The following is a 20769-nucleotide window of genomic DNA, read 5'->3' on the forward strand; positions in this document are numbered from 1 at the left end:
ACTTGGTACAGATTATATATTTGGTCAGTTGATCCGACCTACCAAATTTCATTAGGATCGGCCGACTATATCCTACAGCTGCCATATAACTGAACGATCGGAAATGGTACTTGGTAGAAATATCAACTTTCGTATTTTTGAAGATAGAAGTTTGGGACTTTTTTTAGATTTTGTATTGTAAAAAATTGGATTATATATTCCTATTGCCATAAGGATCGGCCAACTATATCCGATGTTTGCGATATAAATCCGGTTTTAACTGCAAGGGTATATAAACTTCGGCTCCGCCCGAAGTTAGCTTTCCTTTCTTGTTTTTTATACCCTTGCAGAGGGTATTATAATTTTGGTCAAAAGTGTGCAACGCAGTGAAGGAGACATCTCCGACCCTATAAAGTATATATATTCTTGATCAGGATCACCTCCTGAGTTGATATGAGCAAGTCCGTCTGTCCGTCTGTCCGTCTGTCCGTCTGTCTGTCCGTCTGTCTGTTTCTACGCAAACTAGTCTCTCAGTTTTAAAGCTATCGTCTTGAAACTTTGCACACACCCTTCTTTCCTTTGCACGCAGTATATAAGTCGGAACGGCCCGGATCGGCCGACTATATCCTATAGCTGCCATATAACTGATTGATCGGAAATGGTATAACTTTGGTGTTTTTAAAGTTAGAGAGTTCAAATTTTAGGTGAGAGCTATTTTTGGCAAAATAATACGACATGCTAAATTTCGTAAGGATCGTCCGACTATATCCTATAGCTGCCATACAACTGAACGATCGGAAATGACCCAACTTTAACCCAACTCGTGTTTTTGAAGATAGAAAGCTGGAACTTGGTACAGATTATATATTTGGTCAGTTGATCCGACCTACCAAATTTCATTAGGATCGGCCGACTATATCCTACAGCTGCCATATAACTGAACGATCGGAAATGGTACTTGGTAGAAATATCAACTTTCGTATTTTTGAAGATAGAAGTTTGGGACTTTTTTTAGATTTTGTATTGTAAAAAATTGGATTATATATTCCTATTGCCATAAGGATCGGCCAACTATATCCGATGTTTGCGATATAAATCCGGTTTTAACTGCAAGGGTATATAAACTTCGGCTCCGCCCGAAGTTAGCTTTCCTTTCTTGTTTTTTATACCCTTGCAGAGGGTATTATAATTTTGGTCAAAAGTGTGCAACGCAGTGAAGGAGACATCTCCGACCCTATAAAGTATATATATTCTTGATCAGGATCACCTCCTGAGTTGATATGAGCAAGTCCGTCTGTCCGTCTGTCCGTCTGTCCGTCTGTCTGTCCGTCTGTCTGTTTCTACGCAAACTAGTCTCTCAGTTTTAAAGCTATCGTCTTGAAACTTTGCACACACCCTTCTTTCCTTTGCACGCAGTATATAAGTCGGAACGGCCCGGATCGGCCGACTATATCCTATAGCTGCCATATAACTGATTGATCGGAAATGGTATAACTTTGGTGTTTTTAAAGTTAGAGAGTTCAAATTTTAGGTGAGAGCTATTTTTGGCAAAATAATACGACATGCTAAATTTCGTAAGGATCGGCCGACTATATCCTATAGCTGCCATACAACTGAACGATCGGAAATGACCCAACTTTAACCCAACTCGTGTTTTTGAAGATAGAAAGCTGGAACTTGGTACAGATTATATATTTGGTCAGTTGATCCGACCTACCAAATTTCATTAGGATCGGCCGACTATATCCTATAGCTGCCATATAACTGAACGATCGGAAATGGTACTTGGTAGAAATATCAACTTTCGTATATTTGAAGATAGAAGTTTGGAACTTTTTTTATATTTTGTATTGTAAAAAATTGGATTACATATTCCTATTGCCATAAGGATCGGCCAACTATATCCGATGTTTGCGATATATATCCGGTTTTAACTGCAAGGGTATATAAACTTCGGCTCCGCCCGAAGTTAGCTTTCCTTTCTTGTTTTTAAATTTACTTAATTTTTTAATAATTTTTCCCCCTTTTTTTTTAAATTTACTTAATTTTTTAATAAATTATTCCCTTTTTTTTTTAAATTTACTTAATTTTTTAATAATATTTTTCCTCTTTTTTTTTTTTCTTTTTCTTTAATAATTTTTTATTAAGATATTTTTTTTTTGTTTTTGTATTTGTTTTTTTCCTTTCCTTATAATTATATTTTTTCTTTATCTTTGTTTCCAGTTAGAGTTTTATTTTATTTTAATTAATTTTTTTTTTTTATATATAAACCTTTTTTTTCCTTTTTTCTATATTATATTTTTTTGTGTACATGTATCTATATTTCTTCTTTTCTATTTTAATTAATTTTTTTTTTTTGGTTTTTTTTTTTTTTTTTGTTTTTTTTTTTTTTTTTGTTTTCTCCCCTCATTTTTACCCTAAGCTTTTTTTTTTTTTTTTTTTTTAATTAATTGGTTTTTTTTTCCCTTTTTTTTTTTTTTATTTATAAATTTTTTCTTGACTTTTACTTTTTAAACCTTCCTCAATATCTTCACGCCGTTGGCTCCTCCTCGCACTCGGAAGCATACGGCTCCAACCTGCGGCTCCACCACCTTCCGGTGCGTCCGCGCCTCCTCTCCACATCCGCCGCCACCCTCACACAGAGCTCCGGCGGTCAGTCTGCTTCTGGGACCTCCTTGTCGCCTCCATCCGACGCTGACCTCATCAGCACCGGCCTCGTTGGCCGCTGCTCCGGGCACGAGTGCTGCCGGCCCAGCGCCGGCTTCCGTGGTGTTGGCCACACCCACGGCCCCTTCGTCCACGGCTCCTCCTCCTTGTCCTCCTTCCTTGGGCGTGGCGTAGGTGGTGCCGCAGGCCACGTTGACTCCTGCTGCCTCTTTCTGGCGGCCGTTGCCACCTCCCTTTCCTCCGGTCGTTCCGATCGAGGGCGTGGTGTTGGTGGCACCGCGGGCCACCACGTCGCTGGCCGGGTCCTCTTCGTGGCTTTCCTCCTTTTCGCGGCCTCCACCAGTCGCCTCGCCCGTCGCAGCCGCATCCTCCTTGACATCGCCCTCCTCATTGCTCTCTCCCGTCCATCTCTCCTGACGTCTCTCCACTCCCGGTCGATCTCCTCGCACATCTCCTGGGCTCTTTTGGCCCTCTTCCTCGCCATGTCCGAGATGGGGACTATCGCCTCCTTCCGCTGGCGGCACCTCTCCGATCTCCTCCTGTGCTCCAGCGCCTCGCTCCGGCGCCGCTCCTCCACAGTGGCGCGACCGACCGGTATGTGATTCCGTCCTCCTGCTGCCCGTTGGATCGCCCACTCCGTCCTCATCCTTCTTCCGCTCCATGTGGGATCGCCGACTATCTCCAAATCGCTCTCGTCAGACGAGACGATCATCGTTGCTTCTGACCTGTTGCTCATGTTGCTTCGTTGATTAGATTTTTTTTGAATAGACCGTGCTCCTTCCAGCCGCCGCCTTTTATAGCACATCCAACTCCCGCTACTGGATATGCCCCGTTACGGTTCCGAGACTGGACCTGTTAAAGCTCCCGTTACTGGACATATCCCGTTTTCCATTGTGCACTTGTGCCGGTTGCCGTTCTATTCCTCCTTCGCCGGTGATCCCATGTCTTGGCACTTCAGCTCACTCACGTGTGCCCTATTCTCTTTCTTGATTCTTCCGTGCCGTATGATGACAATTACCGGCGAAACGAAATTGACGACCGTGTAGGGCCCATCGTACCGCGGCGCCAGTTTTGCTGCGAATCCCTCTGCTGCCTTCGACAAATGGTGCTCTTTTGCCCACACCGTTTCGCCAATCTTTGGGCTCCACTTCCGTCTCCGTAAATTATAGTGCCTCGCCTGGTCCTGGGCCGCCCGCTCCATGTTCCTCCGCACTATTTCGAAGACTTTCTTCATCTTCGTCGCGTTCTCCGTGGGCGTTCCTTGCCCAACTCCTGTGCCTAACGCGTTTTCGTCGAACAACGCTCTTGGCATCCTGGGCTCCCTGCCCTGCGTTACAAAGCAAGGCGAATACCCTGTCGACTCTGACACTGCCGAGTTCACTGCCAGCATGAGCTCTGGCCAGTGCTCGTCCCAAGTCCTCTGGTCCTCCCCAGCGAACTGGGCGATCATCGTTTTGATCGTTCTATTCGCCCTTTCTGTTGGATTTTCTTGGGGCGTATATGGTGCGGTGAACTGGTGGCGCACGCCAAGCTCCCCGAGGAACTTCTTAAAGCTGCGGCTGGTGAATTGTACGCCGTTATCCGTCACCATCACCTTCGGAACTCCATACCGAGCGACAATCCTTTCTCTGATTGCCTTTTGCAGTGCCTCGGTAATTGCTTTCCGCAGTGGCACTATCTCCGTCCACTTCGGAAACCGGTCCATCATTACCAAAACCATTGTATTCCCATGTTTAGATCTTGGCAATGGACACACGAAGTCCGCACACACCGTTGCCCATGGCTCTTCCGGGACCTGTGTCAGAATTTGTCCTGCTGCTTGCATCTGGCATGGTTTGTATTTTAGGCAAGTTTCGCATCTCCTGACATATTTCCGGATGTCTCTTTGCATCCCTGGCCAGAAGTACCTGGCGGCCACTTTGGCTATCGTCTTCCTCACGCCTTGGTGTCCTGCCGCCGGTGCGTCATGGTTCTCTTTGAGGACCTGATGCCTCGACTCCGTGGGCACGCACAACTTCCATGACGCCACTTCCTCGCTTCCTGCTCTATGCGGAACGTGGCGGTAAATCAAGCCGCCCTCTTCGACGTAGTCCGGGAATTTTTGCGGGCTTGCCTTCATTTTCTCCATTAACGCGTTTATCCACACGCACTCTTGGACTTCCAGATCCACGGTTCTTCTGAACTGCTCCAACACCGGCTGGCGAGATAGCGCGTCGGCGACCACGTTCAGCTTACCCTTCCTGTAGCTGATGACGTAGTCATACTGCTGCAACTCGAACACCCACCTCGCTATTCTTCCAAGCGGGCTCTCGAGGTTGTTGAGCCACTTCAGTGCCATATGATCCGTGATTACGTCGAACTGATATCCTTCCAGGTAGGGCCTCATTGGTGCTCCTGGTGCCTCCTGGTGCTTGGGGGTCCATTCCCATTTCGTCCCCTTTCGTAGCAGATCGTTCAAAGGCTTCGCGATTCCTGCGAAATCTGGGACGAACCGCCGATACCATGACGCCATCCCTATGAACTGTCGTATTCCCTTGACGTTTGTCGGGGGTTGCAGCTCCGTAATGGCAGCGACCTTCCCCGGATCCATGCCGATCCCTTGGCTCGTTATTCTATGTCGCAAGTTTAGCAGTTCCTGCCTGAAAAAATGACATTTTTCCGTGTTTATCCGCAGGTTTGCTGCTTTCAACCTTCTGAACACTTCTCTTAGGTTCGCCATGTGTTCTTCCTTGGTGCGTCCGATCACGATGATATCGTCCTGATACGCAAAGGCATGTGGAGCCATGTCCGGCCCTATGACCTGGTCAAGGGCCCTTTGAAATGTTGCCGAGGCTGAGTGCAACCCGAACGGCATCACCTTCCATTGGTACAGACCCTTCCCTGGAACGGTGAAGGCGGTGTACTTTCTGCTTCCTTCCTCCAGAGGGATCTGCCAATACTCGTCCTTCAAGTCGAGGCTGCTGAAGAATCTGGCCTCCCTTAGTTGCTCCAATATGAAATTTATTCGTGGCATTGGGTACGCATCCTTTACTGATTTTGCGTTGATTTGCCGAAAGTCCACGCACATTCTCCACTGACCCGTCTTTTTCTTCACCATTACAATCGGTGAGCTGTATGCGCTATTCGAGGGCTCAATGCATCCCTTTTCCAACAGCTCCTCCACTTTTGCGTTTATTTCCCCCTGTATTTTCGGGTTTTTGGGGTAATATCGCTGTTTTATGGGAATGTCGTCCTTCATGGTGATCCTGTGCTGAGTTATGTTCGAGCATCCTGTTTGGACGACGAACGCTTCTAGCTCACTCTCGATAAATCTCTTATTGCGTTCGTCTTCCCATACCTCTGGACATCCGGACACTGCTACGGACAGTCTATCCTCCAGACATCCGCCCCATCTCTCCCTTTTGGGTATGGTAACGCGGTGGCCTGCGCATGTCACCGTTGCACCGAACTCGCTGTGGAAATCCCATGGTTCGTGCTGTTCTGTCGCTCCGGTGGGCCTTGGCGCGGTTCCTCTCTTTGCCACCGTGGTGCCCATTGTGTGTTTTGGACGGCCTGGTGGTGGAACTCGTCCCGTTGCCTTTTCTGGGTCCATTGGTCCCTCTGGTACCTTGCCGCTTCACTATGCTGCGGTTCGTCTCTCTGCCACCTCTCGTTTACTGCCGGCTGACTGTGGCTCCACCTTTGTTCTGTGGCCACTTGCCTGTTAAAGGCCTCTTCCTCCTGCGCTAATTCTTCAAACTCCTCTACTAGGCCCATCACCTCCTATAAAGATGCGCAGGCGTATGGCCTTATGAACATTTTCATCCTTGGCATGCAGTTTTCGACGAGCCTCTCGATTACTTCTTTCGTGGTTTTTCCTAATGGTTTCATTAGTGACTGAAGGTCCACCATGTACTCTTTGAAAGGCTCTCCGCGACGCTGCTTCCGTTGGCGAACTTGGTCCGCCAACTTTTCGAAGTATCCTTTCGGCAGGAAAAAATTCTCGAAGCTTGCCTTGAACCTCGCCCATGTTGGCCATTCTTCGTCGTTCATGATGAACCATCTTTGGGCCCTGCCCTGCAGTAGTTCTGGCATGGCTCTGGGGATCGTGTTTATGTCTAATCCGTATGTCTTTGCGGAACTCTAACGGGTCCCCTGTGCCGTCGAAACGAAACGACCAGTCTCGCACCTGTTTGGCTACTTTGGCGTAATCCACCGGGGCCGGAACATACTTTCTCGATTGCGGTTCTATGCTCCTTCCCATTCTTGGATCTGGTACCGGCAGGCTCTTTTTAAACTTCTCTGTTTCGCTGGCTGCTCTCTGCCTGGGGGTTGATCTTTGTCCAAACCTTTCCTCTAGGCCGTGTGTTAGCGCCAGTACCTCCTCTTCCATGGATTCGTCGACCCACCTCGCCACTGAGGATCTCATCGCTTCCACAGTCCCGTCTGCTGGTAGACCGATCTCTCTACACACTTCGCTCAGCTCCTCCTTTCTCAATGTGTAGATCCAATTCTTTCTTCCCATCTTTCTGCTATGTTATTTTCTAGGCTAAATGCAATCACGAAGTTTGGGCGCCAGGTGTAACGAACTGTCTTTTCTGCTGCTGATCGCCACAATTTGCCGCGGCTAGCTCACAGAGTTTCGCGGATCCGTTCCACCGAATTTATAGATTCGACGTGATTGCCCAAGCCCAGAAAGTAATAGAAATAGCTTGAAGTTTCCACACTCTTTATTTTGAGAGCTCTTTACACTACAAAAGGCTTTCTTTCTCTTTTATTCGTTGCTCCTTCCGTTCCTGTTGGCTCCGTCGTCGGCGTCCTATGCGGGTTGTCCGGGATACGCTGCCGCTGTTCCGTCGCCGCCGTTACTCCGTCGCCGATGGTACTCCTGTCGCCGCGCTGCCAGCGATTCCGCTACCTTCTGCCCTTTGGCCTTGAGAAAACACCCCCTTGGGTCGACTACGACTGATCTGACGGTTGGCTGCGGTCGGTCGCCTCCGCTACACCGGGACACCGTGCATACGCTCCGGTGCCAGGTTTGGGAGTTTGTTTGTTGACTGCCGCCTTCGCTACACCGGGACACCGTGCATACGCTCCGGCGCCAGGTTTGGAAGTTGCCGTGTGACGTCTCCGCTACACCGGGACACCGTGCATACGCTCCGGTGCCAGGTTTGGAAGCCGCCGTGTGCCTGATCGTATTGTCACGCTCCCGCTACACCGGGACACCGTGCATACGCTCCGGCGGACCCGAGTTTGTAGTGGCGGGGCTGGTGACCAGGGTGTTCTCACTTGGTCTGTGACTTGGACGCGAGTTCTTGAGTCGGCCGATCCGTGTTTCGCAGGACCACGCCTGTTGGTTGCGATTCCAGGAGTCGGTAAGGCGTACGCCAGACTTATCCTTTCTTCACTTCCTTGCAAGGCTACCTGCCGTGTTCGGGAATGACTCAACTCGACTGTGACGCCTCGGGCTTGTAGAGGAAACCGTCCAGCAACGGATCCTTGTCTCCCTAGTTCTGTACGTCTCGTGGTTACCGGGCGTGTGATCCCAAGTAGGCCTCCTTGTTTCGCAGGACCACGGCTGTTGGTTGTGATTCCAGGAGTCGGTAAGGCGTACGCCAGACTTTATCCTTTCCTCACTTCCTTGCAAGGCTACCTGCCGTGTTCGGGAGTGGCTCAACTCGGTCTCCCCACCCTGGTTCTGTCTTGTGTCTCGTCCTGTACGTCTCGTGTACACCGGGCGTGCGATCTCGAGTCGGTCTATCCTTGTCTCGCAGGACCACGCCTGTTGGTTATGATTTCAGGTGTCGGTAAGGCATACGCCAGACTTTATCCTTTCCTCACTTCCTTGCAAGGCTACCTGCCGTGTTCGGGAATGAACCAACTCGTCTACACGACCCTGGGTTTCCGGAGGAAGGTCCAGCAATGGATCCTTTCCTTATTTTCTTAATCGCTCTCCTTGCGCTTGGCTGTCGGACTCTCCAAAGGCGGTCCTTCAACTCAAACAAAACCCGAATCCTTTTTAGAAACGCTCTAACACTTGAATGGCGGACTCTCCACAGGCGGTCCTCCAACTCAACGCTACAAGCTTCCTAAAAAGACTCGTCCCGAGCCGCTCCAGTGGGCCTCCTTTTATACTGACTGGAGCGCCCGTTAATCCTCCTGGATTCTGCTCCTGCCGTTAATCCTGCTTCCAGAATCACGCCATTTTCCCGTTGGCGTGTCGCTGTCCGTGGCCCCTCATCTCCCCCGGCCACGGATCTCGGCTGCTGGTGCGTGGTGCACCGGTGGGTTTCCAGGGCCCGTTGCACTTTTCGTCGAAAAGGAGTTCGTTTTCCGCCTCCTTGGCCCCCCCCTTTGCCCCCGGCTATTTGTCTTCGCGTGTGGTGAGACTAAATCTCCTCACACTTCCCCCCTTCTTCGGGAAACGACAGAGCCGTTTGGACATCGGTGTTGATGCGCTGTGCTGAACATGGGCCCCCAAAAAAAAATGACATTCTCGGTTACCCTCTTATTTTGGTGTGGATACCCATCCACTTCCCCCCTCCTTCGGAAAACGACTGTGCGCTCCCCTGGGACCCTAGCCTATGTACCCTATTCCATGTTTTTTTTTTTTCCCCCTTTTTTTTTTAAATGTACTTCATTTTTTAATAATTTTTTCCCCTTTTTTTTTTTTAAATTTACTTAATTTTTTAATAATTTATTCTTTTTTTTTTTTTTTAATTTACTTAATTTTTTAATAGTTTTTTTTCTCCTTTTTTTTATTCTTTTTCTTTAATTATTTTTTATAAAGATATTTTTTTTTTTTTTTTTTATTTTTTTTTTCCTTTCCTTATAATTATTTTTTTCTTTATCTTTGTTTCCAGTTAGAGTTTTATTTTATTTTAATTAATTTTTTTTTTTTATATATAAACCTTTTTTCTATATTATATATTTTTGTGTATATGTATCTATTTTCTATTTTAATTAATTTTTTTTTTTGTTTCTTTTTTTTTTTTTTATTTTTTTATATATATACCCCCCTTATTTTTACCCTAAGCTTAATTTTTTTTTGTTTTTTTTTTTTTAATTAATTGGTTTTTTTTTTCCCTTTTTTTTTTTTTTATTTATAAATTTTTTCTTGACTTTTACTTTTTAAACCTTCCTCAATATCTTCACGCCGTTGGCTCCTCCTCGCACTCGGAAGCATACGGCTCCAACCTGCGCCATGACACACCACCTTCCGGTGCGTCCGCGCCTCCTCTCCACATCCGCCGCCACCCTCACACAGAGCTCCGGCGGTCAGTCTGCTTCTGGGACCTCCTTGTCGCCTCCATCCGACGCTGACCTCATCAGCACCGGCCTCGTTGGCCGCTGCTCCGGGCACGAGTGCTGCCGGCCCAGCGCCGGCTTCCGTGGTGTTGGCCACACCCACGGCCCCTTCGTCCACGGCTCCTCCTCCTTGTCCTCCTTCCTTGGGCGTGGCGTAGGTGGTGCCGCAGGCCACGTTGACTCCTGCTGCCTCTTTCTGGCGGCCGTTGCCACCTCCCTTTCCTCCGGTCGTTCCGATCGAGGGCGTGGTGTTGGTGGCACCGCGGGCCACCGCGTCGCTGGCCGGGTCCTCTTCGTGGCTTTCCTCCTTTTCGCGGCCTCCACCAGCCGCCTCGCCCGTCGCAGCCGCATCCTCCTTGACATCGCCCTCCTCATTGCTCTCTCCCGTCCATCTCTCCTGACGTCTCTCCACTCCCGGTCGATCTCCTCGCACATCTCCTGGGCTTTTTGGGCCCTCTTCCTCGCCATGTCCGAGATGGGGACTATCGCCTCCTTCCGCTGGCGGCACCTCTCCGATCTCCTCCTGTGCTCCAGCGCCTCGCTCCGGCGCCGCTCCTCCACAGTGGCGCGACCGACCGGTATGTGATTCCGTCCTCCTGCTGCCCGTTGGATCGCCCACTCCGTCCTCATCCTTCTTCCGCTCCATGTGGGATCGCCGACTATCTCCAAATCGCTCTCGTCAGACGAGACGATCATCGTTGCTTCTGACCTGTTGCTCATGTTGCTTCGTTGATTAGATTTTTTTTGAATAGACCGTGCTCCTTCCAGCCGCCGCCTTTTATAGCACATCCAACTCCCGCTACTGGATATGCCCCGTTACTGTTCCGAGACTGGACCTGTTAAAGCTCCCGTTACTGGACATATCCCGTTTTCCATTGTGCACTTGTGCCGGTTGCCGTTCTATTCCTCCTTCGCCGGTGATCCCATGTCTTGGCACTTCAGCTCACTCACGTGTGCCCTATTCTCTTTCTTGATTCTTCCGTGCCGTATGATGACAATTACCGGCGAAACGAAATTGACGACCGTGTAGGGCCCATCGTACCGCGGCGCCAGTTTTGCTGCGAATCCCTCTGCTGCCTTCGACAAATGGTGCTCTTTTGCCCACACCGTTTCGCCAATCTTTGGGCTCCACTTCCGTCTCCGTAAATTATAGTGCCTCGCCTGGTCCTGGGCCGCCCGCTCCATGTTCCTCCGCACTATTTCGAAGACTTTCTTCATCTTCGTCGCGTTCTCCGTGGGCGTTCCTTGCCCAACTCCTGTGCCTAAAGCGTTTTCGTCGAACAACGCTCTTGGCACCCTGGGCTCCCTGCCCTGCGTTACAAAGCAAGGCGAATACCCTGTCGACTCTGACACTGCCGAGTTCACTGCCAGCATGAGCTCTGGCCAGTGCTCGTCCCAAGTCCTCTGGTCCTCCCCAGCGAACTGGGCGATCATCGTTTTGATCGTTCTATTCGCCCTTTCTGTTGGATTTTCTTGGGGCGTATATAGTGCGGTGAACTGGTGGCGCACGCCAAGCTCCCCGAGGAACTTCTTAAAGCTGCGGCTGGTGAATTGTACGCCGTTATCCGTCACCGGGTGGTAATCGAACTACCGAACTGAGCGGACGTGCTTTGTCCGAGCTCCGGGAAAACTTCACTTCGCTTATATTTTCGCCAATATAAGCGAAAAGACACTGAAATACAATTTATTAAAAGCGACAGACAAGCTTTTTTTTTTTTATAACAGTTGTAATGTGCTAAACCAAAACTAGTGCATTGTTGAAAAAAAAATACGTACCACGCAATGAGCTCATTGAGCAACGACCAAAAGAACGAGCGTAGAAGTTCAGTGAACCAAAGAAACGGCTTCTACTCTTACTTTTCAACCCGCGATACCGAAGTGGAAAAATCGGCGCTTAAAAGCAACCCGGCTTTACTGACCGCTGAAACCCAAAGGGCACGGTCTTGCTCACCCGCTCTGCTCACTCCGACTCCCGCGTCATGGAGTTCGCAGTGTAAAACCCCCCCTCCAATATCGGAAACAAATTTCGCACCAACAACAAGCAGCGCTACAACTTCTGCAACAACAGCGAAAACCCCTGCAACTCAAAGTACCACGACGTCAACGACTACAGCGAGTACAAAAACAACAACCTCGGAAAGTGCCAAAGCGGCAACGGCCACACAGACTGGAATGGATCGCTACATCCAAATTAAGCGCAAGCTTAGCCCGCAGAGTAATCCGGCAGGCAACAAAACAAAAATTAACCGTGTCCTGAATAACGATAATGAACCAGACAGATCCACTACTAACAGATTTGCCCTACTGGCGGAGGCTGAGGAAAACCAACCAGCCCAAGACACCGCAAAAAAACCCAAGCCCCCTCCAATCTATATTAGGGAAAAAAGCTCGAGTGCCCTGGTCAACAAAATTGCGTCGTTGATCGGGAACGGTGAAAACTTTCATGTTGTTCCGCTTATCAAAGGGAACATCCATGAAACAAAGGTGCAAACCAAGACTGAAGAGCACTTCCGAATAGTGTCAAAATATCTGGACACTGTACAGAAAAACTATTACACGTACCAGCTGAAAAGCAGTAAGGGCCTACAAGTGGTAGTAAAGGGAATAGAACCTGATGTTACCGTCGAGGAAATAAAAACCGCCCTTAAAGAAAAGGGCTTCGCCGCCAAGAATGTTATTAACATTCTAAATAAAGATAAAAAGCCACAACCCCTCTTCAAGGTCGAGCTCGAGCCTGAAAGCAGGTCGCTGAAGAAGAACGAAGTCCACCCAATCTACAACCTGCAATATCTTTTGCATCGGAAAATCACTGTTGAAGAGCCACATAAACGTAACGGTCCAGTGCAATGCACTAATTGTCAAGAGTATGGACACACAAGGTCTTACTGCACACTTCGGGCTGTCTGTGTAGTCTGCGGGGACGCCCACAAGTCCGCTTGCTGCACTACAAACAAGGACAGTACCGTGAAGAAATGTGGAAACTGCGGAGGCAGCCATACGGCAAACTATAGAGGATGTATTGTGTATAAGGAGTTAAAGAGTCGCATGCGTCAAGCGACCGCAACGCGCAACCAAAATCCACAGAATGCGTACGTTTCGTCAAAAACCACGCCAGACGTCTTCTTCGCCAAAGCTGCGAGATCCTCATTCGGTCCACTAAACACCACCAACGGCTTCTCCTATGCCGATGCTCTACGATCTGGAAGGGAAATTCCAATTCAGCCTAACTCTCAAAGCGCTCAACAGGCCCCAGAACAGCCACACAGCAAAACGGAAACTATGATGCTTACCCTCCAACAAAGTATGATGGAGCTTATGTCATTCATGAAAACGACCATGCAAACGCTTGTTCAAAACCAGAACATGGTGATACAGCTGCTCGTAGCACAACAGTCCAAATAATCTATGCAGGCGCTACGAATATCAATGTGGAACGCCAATGGTGTCTCACGGCATAAACTAGAATTGTCACAATTCTTGACCGAAAACCATATTGACGTTATGCTACTGGTGGAAACGCATCTTACAAGCAAATACAACTTCCATATAAGAGGCTACACAATCTACCGCACAGATCATCCAGATGGGAAAGCCCACGGCGGAACTGGAGTTCTAATCAGAGAACGAATTAAACACCATTTTCACAAAAGGTTTGCAACAAACTTCTTGCAGGCCACATCGATACAAATTCAGTCAAGCAACGGAATCCTTTCAATTGCTGCCGTTTACTGCCCTCCTCGCTTCTCAATCTCGGAAGGACAATTTATGGACTTCTACAATTCACTTGGGGATCGATTTATAGCCGCAGGAGACTACAACGCCAAACATACGCACTGGGGATCACGTCTAGTGACTCCCAAAGGAAGACAATTGTACAATGCAATTATAAATGTGAAAAATAAACTGGACTACGTTTCCCCTGGAAGTCCCACATACTGGCCAACAGACTCACGAAAGCTCCCAGACCTTATTGATTTTGCAGTGACAAAAAACATACCTCGCAATCTAATAAGTGCCAAAGCAGTCTCGGACTTATCATCAGACCACTCGCCTGTGCTTCTAACGCTTCTTCAAAGCCCAGAAATAACCGAACACCCCTTCAGTCTGACGACGACAAAAACAAACTGGCTAAAATACAAAAAGTACGTGAGTGCCCACATAGAACTCGCCCCGGATTTTAACATGGAATCGGACATCGACTACACTACGAGCGCCCTGGAAGAAGTACTCGTTGCGGCAGCTAAAATCTCTACTCCTCATAGGAAAGAAGTAGACCGAAACAAACACTTCAAATCTAATCAGCAAATCGAACAGCTCGTGCGAGAAAAGAGGCGCACGCGTCGTGATTGGCAAAACAGCAGATCACCAGCTTCAAAACAACGCCTTAAGGAAGCAACCCGATCACTCGACCAGGCTCTTCACCAACAGGAAGAAAATGCACAGCTGAGGTACATCCAGAATCTCTCGCCAACAAGCACAAAGTACCCCCTGTGGAGGGCCCACCCAAATCTTAGTGCCCCAATTGAAACGACCACCCCGATAAGAAACTCTTCGGGATGCTGGGCTCGCAGCAACGAAGACCGAGCTGAAACATTCGCCACACATCTCCAAAGTGTCTTCCAGCCAAACCCAGCCTCAAATTCATTCCTCCTGCCAGTAATTCAGCCAGAGTCCTCCCCTCAGCCAGCCGCACCTCCATTCCGGCCGAACGAAATCGAAAAAGTCATAAGAGGGCTAAAACCAAAAAAGGCTCCCGGTGGTGACCTATTGACCCCAAAGATGCTGATCGAACTTCCAAAATGCGCTATAGAGGTCGTCTGCAAACTATTTAATGGAATCATTAATCTAGGCTATTTCCCAAAAAAGTGGAAGAAATCCATTATTATAATGATTCCGAAGCCTGGAAAAGACCACACAATTCCGTCATCATACAGACCAATAAGCCTTCTATCTTGTTTGTCTAAACTGTTTGAAAAACTGCGCCCTGGAAGAAGTACTCGTTGCGGCAGCTAAAATCTCTACTCCTCATAGGAAAGAAGTAGACCGAAACAAACACTTCAAATCTAATCAGCAAATCGAACAGCTCGTGCGAGAAAAGAGGCGCACGCGTCGTGATTGGCAAAACAGCAGATCACCAGCTTCAAAACAACGCCTTAAGGAAGCAACCCGATCACTCGACCAGGCTCTTCACCAACAGGAAGAAAATGCACAGCTGAGGTACATCCAGAATCTCTCGCCAACAAGCACAAAGTACCCCCTGTGGAGGGCCCACCCAAATCTTAGTGCCCCAATTGAAACGACCACCCCGATAAGAAACTCTTCGGGATGCTGGGCTCGCAGCAACGAAGACCGAGCTGAAACATTCGCCACACATCTCCAAAGTGTCTTCCAGCCAAACCCAGCCTCAAATTCATTCCTCCTGCCAGTAATTCAGCCAGAGTCCTCCCCTCAGCCAGCCGCACCTCCATTCCGGCCGAACGAAATCGAAAAAGTCATAAGAGGGCTAAAACCAAAAAAGGCTCCCGGTGGTGACCTATTGACCCCAAAGATGCTGATCGAACTTCCAAAATGCGCTATAGAGGTCGTCTGCAAACTATTTAATGGAATCATTAATCTAGGCTATTTCCCAAAAAAGTGGAAGAAATCCATTATTATAATGATTCCGAAGCCTGGAAAAGACCACACAATTCCGTCATCATACAGACCAATAAGCCTTCTATCTTGTTTGTCTAAACTGTTTGAAAAATGCTTGTTAACTCGCATAATACCACATTTGGAAGCTTGCAATATCATCCCGGCACACCAATTTGGCTTTCGAAGAAACCATGGAACCATCGAACAAGTGAACAGATTAACATCCGAAATACGCTCAGCCTTCGAACAACGAGAATACTGCAGCGCTATTTTCCTCGACGTATCTCAAGCTTTCGACCGAGTTTGGCTCATCGGACTCATGCACAAAATTAAAACGTATTTCCCAACATACACCCACAAGCTACTGGAATCATACCTCTTCAATAGGGTATTCTCAGTGAGATGCAACGCAGCTACTTCGGGCGACTACACCATCGAAGCTGGAGTTCCACAGGGAAGCGCACTCGGGCCGTGTCTATATGTTTTGTATACTGCGGATATTCCTACGAGCGCACAACTAACAACGTCAACGTTCGCCGATGATACCGCTATCCTTAGTCGCTCCAGATGCCCAACGCAGGCAACAACCCAACTGGCTAATCATCTCACAATAGTGGAAAGGTGGCTGTCCGACTGGCGCATTAAAATAAACGAACAAAAGTGTAAACATATAACGTTTACTCTTAATAGACAAACATGCCCTCCGCTTTTACTAAACGGTATGCAGATCCCTCAAGCTAACGACGTAACGTACCTTGGCGTTCACCTTGATAGACGACTTACCTGGCGTAAGCACATCGAATGCAAAAAGATGCATCTAAAACTGAAAGCCAGCAGCCTCCACTGGATCATAAACTCACGATCGCCACTGTGCCTAGACTACAAGTTACTACTGTACAATTCAGTCCTAAAGCCAATCTGGACGTATGGCTCCCAGCTGTGGGGGAACGCGAGCAGCAGCAACATAGACATCATACAGCGCGCACATTCAAAAATCCTGAGAACTATCACAGGGGCACCTTGGTATGTTCGCAACGAAAACATCCACCGGGATCTGGGCATCCTCGCAGTGAAAGACGAAATCCAGAAGCAAAAAGAGTCATACAAAGAAAAACTGTCTTCGCACCCAAATTTTCTCGCTCGGGGATTGACTCGGGTTTCTAGCGTATCCCGCCTTAGACGCAACGACCTCCCAACCCAGCAATCGATTTTTAGGGCCGTCTAACTCCGTATCAGTCAATATGACTGTTAGTTAAGTTAAAAATATAAGATTTGAAAACCGGTCCATCATTACCAAAACCATTGTATTCCCATGTTTAGATCTTGGCAATGGACACACGAAGTCCGCACACACCGTTGCCCATGGCTCTTCCGGGACCTGTGTCAGAATTTGTCCTGCTGCTTGCATCTGGCATGGTTTGTATTTTAGGCAAGTTTCGCATCTCCTGGCATATTTCCGGATGTCTCTTTGCATCCCTGGCCAGAAGTACCTGGCGGCCACTTTGGCTATCGTCTTCCTCACGCCTTGGTGTCCTGCCGCCGGTGCGTCATGGTTCTCTTTGAGGACCTGATGCCTCGACTCCGTGGGCACGCACAACTTCCATGACGCCACTTCCTCGCTTCCTGCTCTATGCGGAACGTGGCGGTAAATCAAACCGCCCTCTTCGACGTAGTCCGGGAATTTTTGCGGGCTTGCCTTCATTTTCTCCTTTAACGCGTTTATCCACACGCACTCTTGGACTTCCAGATCCACGGTTCTTCTGAACTGCTCCAACATCGGCTGGCGAGATAGCGCGTCGGCGACCACGTTCAGCTTACCCTTCCTGTAGCTGATGACGTAGTCATACTGCTGCAACTCGAACACCCACCTCGCTATTCTTCCAAGCGGGCTCTCGAGGTTGTTGAGCCACTTCAGTGCCATATGATCCGTGATTACGTCGAACTGATATCCTTCCAGGTAGGGCCTCATTTGCCTGATCGCCCATACTATGGCTAGGCACTCCCTCTCCGTTGCCGAGTAATTTTTTTCAGCTCCAATCAGCGTTCGACTGGCGTATGCGATCACTCGTTCGCCCTCCTCGGTGTCCTGGGTCAGGACCGCTCCGACACCGTAGTCGCTTGCGTCCGTTTGCAGCACGAACCTTTTCTCAAAGTCTGGGCACGCCAGTACTGGGTCTTCCGCCAGCCGTGCCTTTAGGGTCTCGAACGCCTCCTGGTGCTTGGGGGTCCATTCCCATTTCGTCCCCTTTCGTAGCAGATCGTTCAAGGGCTTCGCGATTCCTGCGAAATCTGGGACGAACCGCCGATACCATGACGCCATCCCTATGAACTGTCGTATTCCCTTGACGTTTGTCGGGGGTTGCAGCTCCGTAATGGCAGCGACCTTCCCCGGATCCATGCCGATCCCTTGGCTCGTTATTCTATGTCGCAAGTATAGCAGTTCCTGCCTGAAAAAATGACATTTTTCCGTGTTTATCCGCAGGTTTGCTGCTTTCAACCTTCTGAACACTTCTCTTAGGTTCGCCATGTGTTCTTCCTTGGTGCGTCCGATCACGATGATATCGTCCTGATACGCAAAGGCATGTGGAGCCATGTCCGGCCCTATGACCTGGTCAAGGGCCCTTTGAAATGTTGCCGAGGCTGAGTGCAACCCGAACGGCATCACCTTCCATTGGTACAGACCCTTCCCTGGAACGGTGAAGGCGGTGTACTTTCTGCTTCCTTCCTCCAGAGGGATCTGCCAATACTCGTCCTTCAAGTCGAGGCTGCTGAAGAATCTGGCCTCCCTTAGTTGCTCCAATATGAAATTTATTCGTGGCATTGGGTACGCATCCTTTACTGATTTTGCGTTGATTTGCCGAAAGTCCACGCACATTCTCCACTGACCCGTCTTTTTCTTCACCATTACAATCGGTGAGCTGTATGCGCTATTCGAGGGCTCAATGCATCCCTTTTCCAACAGCTCCTCCACTTTTGCGTTTATTTCCCCCTGTATTTTCGGGTTTTTGGGGTAATATCGCTGTTTTATGGGAATGTCGTCCTTCATGGTGATCCTGTGCTGAGTCATGTTCGAGCATCCTGTTTGGACGGCGAACGCTTCTAGCTCACTCTCGATAAATCTCTTATTGCGTTCGTCTTCCCATACCTCTGGACATCCGGACACTGCTACGGACAGTCTATCCTCCAGACATCCGCCCCATCTCTCCCTTTTGGGTATGGTAACGCGGTGGCCTGCGCATGTCACCGTTGCACCGAACTCGCTGAGGAAATCCCATGGTTCGTGCTGTTCTGTCGCTCCGGTGGGCCTTGGCGCGGTTCCTCTCTTTGCCACCGTGGTGCCCATTGTGTGTTTTGGACGGCCTGGTGGTGGAACTCGTCCCGTTGCCCTTTCTGGGTCCATTGGTCCCTCTGGTACCTTGCCGCTTCACTATGCTGCGGTTCTTCTCTCTGCCACCTCTCGTTTACTGCCGGCTGACTGTGGCACCACCTTTGTTCTGTGGCCACTTGCCTGTTAAAGGCCTCTTCCTCCTGCGCTTATTCTTCAAACTCCTCTGCTAGGCCCATCACCTCCTACAAAGATGCGCAGGCGTATGGCCTTATGAACATTTTCATCCTTGGCATGCAGTTTTCGACGAGCCTCTCGATTACTTCTTTCGTGGTTTTTCCTAAAGGTTTCATTAGTGACTGAAGGTCCACCATGTACTCTTTGAAAGGCTCTCCGCGACGCTGCTTCCGTTGGCGAACTTGGTCCGCCAACTTTTCGAAGTATCCTTTCGGCAGGAAAAAATTCTCGAAGCTTGCCTTGAACCTCGCCCATGTTGGCGATTCTTCGTCGTTCATGATGAACCATCTTTGGGCCCTGCCCTGCAGTAGTTCTGGCATGGCTCTGGGGATCGTGTTTATGTCTAATCCGTATGTCTTTGCGGACCACGTTACTCGGTCCAGGAACTCTAACGGGTCCCCTGTGCCGTCGAAACGAAACGACCAGTCTCGCACCTGTCTGGCTACTTTGGCGTAATCCACCGGGGCCGGAACATACTTTCTCGATTGAGGTTCTATGCTCCTTCCCATTCTTGGATCTGGTACCGCCAGGCTCTCTATAAACTTCTCTGTTTCGCTGGCTGCTCTCTGCCTGGGGGTTACTCTTTGTCCAAACCTTTTCTCTAGGCCGTGTGTTAGCGCCAGTACCTCCTCTTCCATGGATTCGTCGACCCACCTCGCCACTGAGGATCTCATCGCTTCCACAGTCCCGTCTGCTGGTAGACCGATCTCTCTACACACTTCGCTCAGCTCCTCCTTTCTCAATGTGTAGATCCAATTCTTTCTTCCCATCTTTCTGCTATGTTATTTTCTAGGCTAAATGCAATCACGAAGTTTGGGCTCCAGGTGTAACGAACTGTCTTTTCTGCTGCTGATCGCCACAATTTGCCGCGGCTAGCTCACAGAGTTTCGCGGATCCGTTCCACCGAATTTATAGATTCGACGTGATTGCCCAAGCCCAGAAAGTAATACAAATAGCTTGAAGTTTCCACACTCTTTATTTTGAGAGCTCTTTACACTACAAAAGGCTTTCTTTCTCTTTTATTCGTTGCTCCTTCCGTTCCTGTTGGCTCCGTCGTCGGCGTCCTATGCGGGTTGTCCGGGATACGCTGCCGCTGTTCCGTCGCCGCCGTTACTCCGTCGCCGATGGTACTCCTGTCGCCGCGCTGCCAGCGATTCCGCTACCTTCTGCCCTTTGGCCTTGAGAAAACACCCCCTTGGGTCGACTACGACTGATCTGACGGTTGGCTGCGGTCGGTCGCCTCCGCTACACCGGGACACCGTGCATACGCTCCGGCGCCAGGTTTGGAAGTTGCCGTGTGACGTCTCCGCTACACCGGGACACCGTGCATACGCTCCGGTGCCAGGTTTGGAAGCCGCCGTGTGCCTGATCGTATTGTCGCGCTCCCGCTACACCGGGACACCGTGCATACGCTCCGGCGGACACGAGTTTGTAGTGGCGGGGCTGGTGACCAGGGTGTTCTCACTTGGTCTGTGACTTGGACGCGAGTTCTTGAGTCGGCCTATCCGTGTTTCGCAGGACCACGCCTGTTGGTTGCGATTCCAGGAGTCGGTAAGGCGTACGCCAGACTTATCCTTTCCTCACTTCCTTGCAAGGCTACCTGCCGTGTTCGGGAGTGGCTCAACTCGGTCTCCCCACCC

General features: G+C 49.3%; 2 protein-coding genes across 2 annotated transcripts; both read right to left on the reverse strand.

Annotated features, from left to right (window-relative positions):
• Positions 1-2489: 2489 nt before the first annotated feature.
• On the reverse strand, positions 2490-3308 carry LOC138927737 (golgin subfamily A member 6-like protein 2). The gene has a single exon (XM_070282880.1). It carries the CDS (start codon positions 3306-3308, stop codon positions 2490-2492), a length of 819 nt encoding a protein of 272 aa, XP_070138981.1.
• A 5706-nt stretch (positions 3309-9014) lies between these two features.
• LOC122322149 (golgin subfamily A member 6-like protein 2) lies at positions 9015-10579 on the reverse strand. Its single transcript, XM_043213589.1, has 2 exons — positions 9823-10579; positions 9015-9088 (listed from the first exon to the last, which is right to left on the reverse strand). The coding sequence occupies exons 1-2, from the start codon at positions 10577-10579 to the stop codon at positions 9015-9017; spliced, it is 831 nt and encodes a 276-aa protein (XP_043069524.1).
• Positions 10580-20769: the final 10190 nt, after the last annotated feature.

The sequence above is a fragment of the Drosophila bipectinata genome, unplaced genomic scaffold, assembly GCF_030179905.1.
Source record: "Drosophila bipectinata strain 14024-0381.07 unplaced genomic scaffold, DbipHiC1v2 scaffold_91, whole genome shotgun sequence".
NCBI classification, from domain to species: Eukaryota; Metazoa; Arthropoda; class Insecta; order Diptera; family Drosophilidae; genus Drosophila; species Drosophila bipectinata.

Bases quoted from the DNA above. Each gene is read 5' to 3' on its own strand.
- LOC122322149 (XM_043213589.1), bottom strand. From the start codon at position 10,579: ATGGAGCGGAAGAAGGATGAGGACGGAGTGGGCGATCCAACGGGCAGC. The intron at 9,089-9,822 runs GTTGGAGCCGTA...GCCCATGTTCAG, and splicing joins GGTGGTGTGTCATGGCGCAG to CACAGCGCATCAACACCGAT.
- LOC138927737 (XM_070282880.1), bottom strand. From the start codon at position 3,308: ATGGAGCGGAAGAAGGATGAGGACGGAGTGGGCGATCCAACGGGCAGC.